Source organism: Amphiprion ocellaris, chromosome 8 (assembly GCF_022539595.1).
Source record: "Amphiprion ocellaris isolate individual 3 ecotype Okinawa chromosome 8, ASM2253959v1, whole genome shotgun sequence".
NCBI lineage: Eukaryota > Metazoa > Chordata > Actinopteri > Pomacentridae > Amphiprion > Amphiprion ocellaris.
This window is the reverse complement of record NC_072773.1, coordinates 22,598,161-22,605,601: the sequence shown is the minus strand read 5'-3', so window position 1 is coordinate 22,605,601 and position 7,441 is coordinate 22,598,161. Positions and strand designations below refer to the sequence as shown.

General features: G+C 38.0%; 1 protein-coding gene and 1 long non-coding RNA gene across 3 annotated transcripts; one reads left to right on the top strand and one right to left on the bottom strand.

Moving 5' to 3' along the window:
- Window positions 1-528: 528 nt before the first annotated feature.
- LOC129349536 (uncharacterized) lies at window positions 529-3,618 on the bottom strand. Of its 2 annotated transcripts, none has more exons than XR_008602580.1 (2): window positions 3,508-3,618; window positions 529-3,404 (listed from the first exon to the last, which is right to left on the bottom strand). It is a non-coding gene; the product is annotated as an uncharacterized LOC129349536 (long non-coding RNA). The 2 variants fall into 2 exon arrangements; XR_008602579.1 differs by having other exon boundaries at window positions 3,503-3,617.
- On the top strand, window positions 1,591-6,699 carry LOC111577389 (acidic mammalian chitinase-like). The gene is made up of 12 exons (XM_023283637.3): window positions 1,591-1,614; window positions 1,783-1,832; window positions 1,924-1,953; window positions 2,042-2,246; window positions 3,047-3,103; window positions 3,209-3,374; window positions 3,540-3,664; window positions 4,304-4,427; window positions 4,531-4,713; window positions 4,864-4,980; window positions 6,032-6,164; window positions 6,275-6,699. The coding sequence occupies exons 2-12, from the start codon at window positions 1,808-1,810 to the stop codon at window positions 6,673-6,675; spliced, it is 1,566 nt and encodes a 521-aa protein (XP_023139405.2). The 5' UTR covers window positions 1,591-1,614; window positions 1,783-1,807; the 3' UTR covers window positions 6,676-6,699.
- The last annotated feature ends 742 nt before the right edge of the window (window positions 6,700-7,441 follow it).

The following is a 7,441-nucleotide window of genomic DNA, read 5'->3' as shown; positions in this document are numbered from 1 at the left end:
TAGCTTAGCATAAAGATTGGCGTCCAAAATTACATATTTGGACACCAATCTCGGTCTGGATTATTCATATCTTTGGGTTTTTGCTGGTTGCGTAGCAACTTCTAATTTTTGTGTGAATTAAATCAACAAAACATGTTAATTACTGAGTTTAGAGGTACTTAAAGGCAGATGTTGCTACTTTTGGACAAAGCCAGCTAACTGTCTCCAGTCTTTATGCTAAGTGAAGCTAACTGGCTGCTGGCTGTAGCTTTACATTGCATTCTCCCTCAATCATTCAGTCATCTCAGCAATAAAGCTGTAAAGATTTCTATTCCACTGCGCCCCTGGCTGACTCAGCAGCCTATCATCACATACAATACAATGAATAGTTATGTTATCAGGGGTAGCACCACTTACAGTAAAAAGGACATCTTATCTAGTAAGTCCTCCTAGTTTATCAGGACACTGATATGGCTCTGTAGCCTCTGATGCTATCTGACTTAACGGTGAGTTATTGCTATTGCACCCATGACTCACAAAATCATAAAATAGAGATGAGCAAACATGGCCTTTTATTTCTGGGTTACTTGTTGTTGCTAAAGAGGTCCACACTCACATGAAAACTAAACACATCCTGTTCATACTTAATCCAAAACATCAGAAAAATGTTTAGAAAGATTATGGTTACATCAGTTACATTAATATGACAGGGATCAACTGAGATAAAAATCAGTGTTCTGGAGCTTTGGGCACTTGTTTATTGTTTGTTTACACTTGTTCATTGATTGTAAAATGAAATGCAAATGAAATGACCGGTTGCATTAAGAAAATGTAAACTATATTTTACAAAAAAAGGTTAGTAATTCATTAAATTGTTTTGCTTTTTGACAGAAAAAAAAAATCTAACAACTATTCTGATGCTTAAATCAATTTTAACGATTTTCTAAAAGAAAATATGCCAAACATCTTGTAGTTTTTGGCTTCACAAATGCAGTCTTTTGTTTAATTTTTTTGTTTTGCCACATATGATAGTAAAGTGAGGTTCTTTGGGTTTTCAACTTCTGTATTTGACAAAACAAGCAATTAAAAAATAACAAACAATTACTGTTTCAAAGCCAGGTCAATTGATCAACTAGAAAGAAAATAATCAAATTAATCAATAGTAAAAATAGTCATTGCTGCTCTTCTGTATTTGAAGGTTGAGACAAATGATCAGTGTGTGAACTAGAGTCCACTTCAGAAGTATGGTATTGGTTGTGTATGATAAGATTACCATGGAAACTATTCTAATTCTGATGTTACGCAAAACACAATGCATATATGATTACAACTTTATCAGGTGTCTTGTATGCTTAGACTGACCACCTGTCCTGATACAGAACACTTGACAGGGACAAGTTTACATAACCTTCTGTGCTCTGATCTAGATTTATCAGTCAATAAATAAAGATATTGACGGTCATTTTCTGACAGCTCATTGCAGTCTAAAGTGGCCGAGTGCACTAGAGCAATAATAATCTCCTGAAGTATCCGCTTTACGTCATTGGTATGCAGCCTTTGTCCCTGTTTTATCAAGCATATAAGAAGGGCTCTCCAGCAGATCAGTAGCACAGCCTGCTGCTTACCTGGGAACAGGTAGCTACCCACACAGAGATATTAGCTGCATTTTTACAGGGATACAAGTTTGACTATGTGCGGCATCCATATATGCTGCACTAGAGCATGTAGAATCAATTACATTTTTCCAAAATCTAGTATGTAAACTTATAATAACTCATGAAAGAATTATTTTTACTGTTGCAGGTCACTCTGAAGAAAAGCCTCAAACATGGCTCGACTAATAATCTTGGCAGGTAAGTTGCTTTATTTCAGGTGTGAATTCACTTAAAGGCAGCAATCTTGTGCAAAACCTGTGAAAATGACAATATTTAAATTATTTTTCAGGATTGTCCCTTTTGGTGTGCCTTCAAATTGGTATGAATTATTATTTGCACGCTACTAACACTTGCTTCTTCATCTCAATAACCTACCTAGTTCTAATTACTTCTATGCTTTCCAACAGTGTCTTCTACCAAACTAGTGTGCTACTTCACCAACTGGTCCCAGTATAGACCAGGTGCTGGCAAATATCTGCCTGCCAATGTAGACCCCAACCTGTGCACACACTTGATCTATGCCTTCTCAGTAATCAGCCCCTCCAATGAGCTGTCAACGTATGAGTGGAATGACGACGTTCTTTATAAAGCCTTCAATGAACTCAAGCATTCGTGAGTTGTTCCTCCCTGAAATGTCCCTTTAACTGTGGCTTGATACACATCTAATTAGAAAGACAAGGGATAACGATGGGGTGCTTTAGTAGAACTGTTTAAGTGCTATTAATCAGTTTTACTACGAAGGAATTCATAGATCAAACACCTGATATTTGATCAGTGCAGCTACCCTTTAAATATGTAAATAATGAGAAAAACAAAAAACACATATGTAAACATATGTAAAACATAATTCTTTTACATATTGCTACCTTTGAATGAATGTTGTCAAATCATGAAAATATAATTTTTGTTATTTTTAGCCATTATTGTTTCAGGTGTGTTAGTGCTTTGTGCATTTTTGAATTTAAACAGAGTTGGTACATCTCAATTCTCAACCATAAAGATTAAAGACACATTTCTTATTTGTGATGTATGTCTGAAATTCACATCAGTGTTAGTAAGTATCCATAAAACAAAATGTGGAATTGAATAGGCAATTACAGTTAATTCTACGGTTAATTTAACAGGCAACACTATCTAAATATAGTATTTCACTGGGAAGTCTAGTTACAGTTACAGTAAATCTCATGCTTTACTGTAGAGTACTTAAATCAATTATACAGTAATTAACTGTTTAAGTAAAAATGTAGTAAAATACTGATGCAGAATTTTTGCGCTCCATTTCTGTTGCATCAAATTTGGGGTCAGCTGGAAATAAAAAGATCCTAGAAAACAAATTTGATTATAATATTTTAACACACACTTGTAAACATTTACCATCAGTGACAGATCTACATTTCCCATCTCCTACACAGAAACCCTGAGCTGAAGACTCTGCTGGCTGTTGGTGGCTGGAACTTTGGAACTACACAGTAAGTCAACAACATCACGAAGCTGCTGGATCACATTGTCTCACATAACGATTGAGAACTTTAAAACCACTTTGTGTAACTATGAACTGTTGTATGTGTGCACAGGTTTACCATCATGGCTTCATCTGCCGCCAACCGTCAGAGGTTCATCCAGTCTTCTATCAAGTTCTTGAGGCTGTATGGCTTCGATGGGCTGGATCTGGACTGGGAGTATCCTGGAGCACGAGGAAGCCCACCAGAGGACAAGAAGAGGTTCACAGTGCTCTGCCAGGTCAGTCTGGAAATCCCACAGGATGTTTTACTGCACCAATACATCATATATTTTAGAATTTTAACTATTTATCAATTTATTCTATATGCTTTACTTGAGATATGTGTGATTGAGGATGCGTTGAATACCCAACATTATTGTTGATTATTTCTCTCTTGTGCTTAGGAACTGCGTGACGCCTTTGAAAAGGAAGCTGCTGAGACCAGAAGACCGCGGCTGCTGCTCACAGCTGCAGTGGCTGCTGGGAAGGGAAACGTTGACAACGGTTACGAGGTCGCTGCTGTGACAAAGTGAGTTTGTGACCGAGAGACACTGAACAGCAAGTACTGTTTGAGACTGCAATTTAGTACCACAGCTCCCGGATTTCCTGGGGCATTAAACACTTCTAGAATATCAGAAGAGCAAAAACTATATCTATTTACAGAGCAGCCAAAGAAACTCCTATTGTGTTTTTTTTTTTTCAAGTTAGTCAATATTTGACTTTTTCCTACATTGCCTTGAGCAACCAGGCAGTGATTTCATGCTGCACACAGCACAAGATGGGCACAGTAAAGTTTGTTAGCTTGCATGCAAGTTGAAGCAGTGGGGCTTTTTGCCAGCAGCTCCCCATCTAACAGTTTATACAGGTCTTATGCACTGTATGGTGGCGATCAGCAAACAGTGAGTTTGTGGATTAAAATTACAAACGGTAACAGTAGATTATATTGCTTCCTGTGAAGGCTACTTGACTTCACTATGGATTGCAAACCACAATGACAACATAAAAATACAATAAATGACTACTGCAGAAAAAAAATCAAATATAAACTGTACTACAGTTAAACTAGGGTTTAAGTTAATAGAAAATTTAAAATATTGTAACTTTAAGGATGGAAAAGTTGGATTATTTTGTCACGTCCAGTTTGCACCACACTGTCTTTGTGTCACAGGTTGCTAGACTTTGCAAATATCATGACCTATGACTTGCACGGAGCTTGGGATCCATTCACCGGGCACAACAGCCCTTTGTACCGCAGCTCTCTTGATGAGGGTGACAACATCTACTACAATGTGGTGAGTGAAGATCTCAGCAAAGTTCATCCTGGATATTCAGTAAGCTGAGTAGCTGTGTTTGTTTTTAATATTTGGACGTTTTTGGGGGGGTTTTCGCCCACAGGACTTTGCTATGAAATACTGGAGAGATCAAGGAGCTCCTCTTGAAAAGATCCTAGTTGGTTTTCCCACATATGGACGCACATTTCGCACAACAACAGGAGCTAATGGTGTTGGAGCACCAGCCAGTGGACCAGCCTCTGCTGGGACTTACACCCGTGAAGCTGGGTTTTGGTCCTACTACGAGGTCAGTCGATTTATTTCACCACAAAGTCAACCTGAGGCATTTCATTACTAAGGCAAATATAGATAGTGAAATATTTAATATTTCAAACTAAGATAGGGATCCATATCTATGTCGGTGATGTTAAAGTATAATTTTCTTCCATTTCTACAGATTTGCAATTTTCTTCAAGGAGGCAGTGTACACTGGATTGATGAGCAAAAGGTTCCTTACGCCATTAAAGGCAATGAGTGGGTCGGTTTTGATAACAAGCAGAGCTATGAAATCAAGGTAATACATAGCACAATACCCTTCCCGCCTACATTTACAGAGATATTGCAAACAAGATAAAAGTAACACATCACTATTAGTGCTTGCAATTAGGTCTCATTATTTCTTAAACTAGGACAGACTCTGTGTACTTTTGATAACAATGAAGCTGAGTCAGGACAGAAGATGGCACTCTTGCTTGATTTATTTATTGTTTTTTGCAAATATTAACTCAGATCTGAAATCTTTGTATGGCACTTTTGTCCATATAGACACCAAATTTCTGTCAGAGACTGTAGTTTTAATCGTATATTAGGTATTAGTAGTAAGAGACCTCCAGGATCACAGCCAGTCAGTCCAGCTAAAGACAAATCAAAATGATCACACAGACACAAAATGTGATCCTAAACTGAGCATCTGGACCTTCCAAGAGCCAAATGTTATCTCTTTTCTCTAATTATTCCAGTTTATTGTAAAATATGTTACACAACTGACTTCACGTCTCAAAAAACACCTCAAATGAAACTATCTGAGAAATCTTTTTTCTGGTTGAACGGTTCAAAGTACTCTACATGTCTGTAACTTCTCACAAGCCAACGAGGTCTAGAGCTACTTCTCTTTATAAGCACTGCTGCATATTACTTCTGCATGGCAAAATTCTAATCCTCATACCGGTTTACAGTGTGAGACATAAAGACTAATAATACAGTTAAAAATGCATAAAAGCAGGAATGTCAATGTCAAGTCTATGTCAAACCATTCAGTGTGTTGATCTACAGCTTAACTTGTTGAATAGTGTTTGGATTCTGACATAAGGGCAGCAACATGTAGTGGCTGGGGATTATTGATTTTTTTTAGATGTATGGACTTGGACCTGACTAATAGCCCCTGTATTTTCATATTAATGTTTTTGGAGTTCTTGGATGTAAGCAGGCAGTTCAGCTGCTATTCTTGAAAATGACTGGAATGTGTATAAAGCAATGTGTCACCCACGTTCAGTCGTATATATTTGTTTCTATGCACTGAACCATGAAGCTTGCATTTTAAAACATAGCATTCTGACATTCCACAGGTAAAGTATCTGAAAGAAAACAAATTTGGAGGAGCGGTTGTCTGGTGTCTGGATCTGGATGATTTTGCCGGACAGTTTTGTGGACAAGGAAGATATCCCCTTATTAGCTATTTGCGCTCTCTTCTGAATTCAGGTAAGAAGAAATCAGGCCTCACAATATGACCTCAGTGCCATCATTTTCACTAAAGTCAAATCTTGCATCCATAATCTCTTGAACCTAAATGTATTCAATGTATTTGCTAGATTTTCCATCACCTGTAACTACACGTCCACCATTCACCCAAACGGAATCACATCCCAGCACAGACGACCACACGAGTGCAGTTTCTTATGTTACTAGCCATGCTGTCTCAACCAATGTAACTTCCACGACTACTGAAAATACTGGCAATACTACTGATGCTACCAGTGCTGTTCATGCTTCGACCACCCATACTGCTGGTAGTGTCACAACTACAACCACCAGAACTACCACAACTGCTGTTTCTGGAAGTGGTTTCTGCGCGGGAAAGCCTGACGGTCTCTATGCAAATGACAAGGACCCCAGGACTTATTACCATTGCTCCCACGGTCACACATACATCAAGACATGTCCACATACCCTTGTTTTCGATGACAGATGCAAATGCTGTGTCTGGCCTTAAATAAATACCTTCTTTATAAAACAATCCTGTGTTTTGCTTTGATTTTTTCCACGCTGATATGACACATTCAGGGGAGTCACTTCACTGTAAAAATAAAGCAAGTCTGTTCATTAATACGTAGCCTCCTGTACAATATATTCTTCTTTTGAGGTTACGCGCAGGTGAGTTTTGGGTGTTGATCCACTGCTGGTTACACATGAAACTCAAATGACTGACTGTGGGAAATTAAAAAGTCATCTGCCAATTGCTCTTGAGTTTTTTAAAATTCACCCTGTATGGCTTGTATCTCTTTACTCTCAATACCAGCCATCTGTTGGCTAGTTTCCCTTCTTGCACCATTATTTTGATTTTCAGCTGTGCTCAATTCCCTTACTTGTTTCTCTCAGTCTGGTTGGCAATTATATTTCAGTACAAAACAACCTAATTTTAATGGTTTTAACTACATGTAGGCAATCCTAGACTCCACTGAACAATGTTACAAGATCAGTGCAGTTTCTGTCCCTTCATATCTGGCAATACAACCTTCATTCATCTCCACATATTACATATGAAAAGATTACAGTAACATATCACCCTAAATCATACTGTATCAGCTGATGTTTGAAGCCATTACTGAAGCCTCATACTGTATATCAGAAGGAAAGCTGATAGCCACCTATTGAGTGACCCTGCCATGTTTTCTGTGTGGCCACAATATTTTCATTAAAAACACTATATGTTCCACTGTGTGGGTTTCCTGGTGAGCTCAAAGGTCTTTTATCAGCTA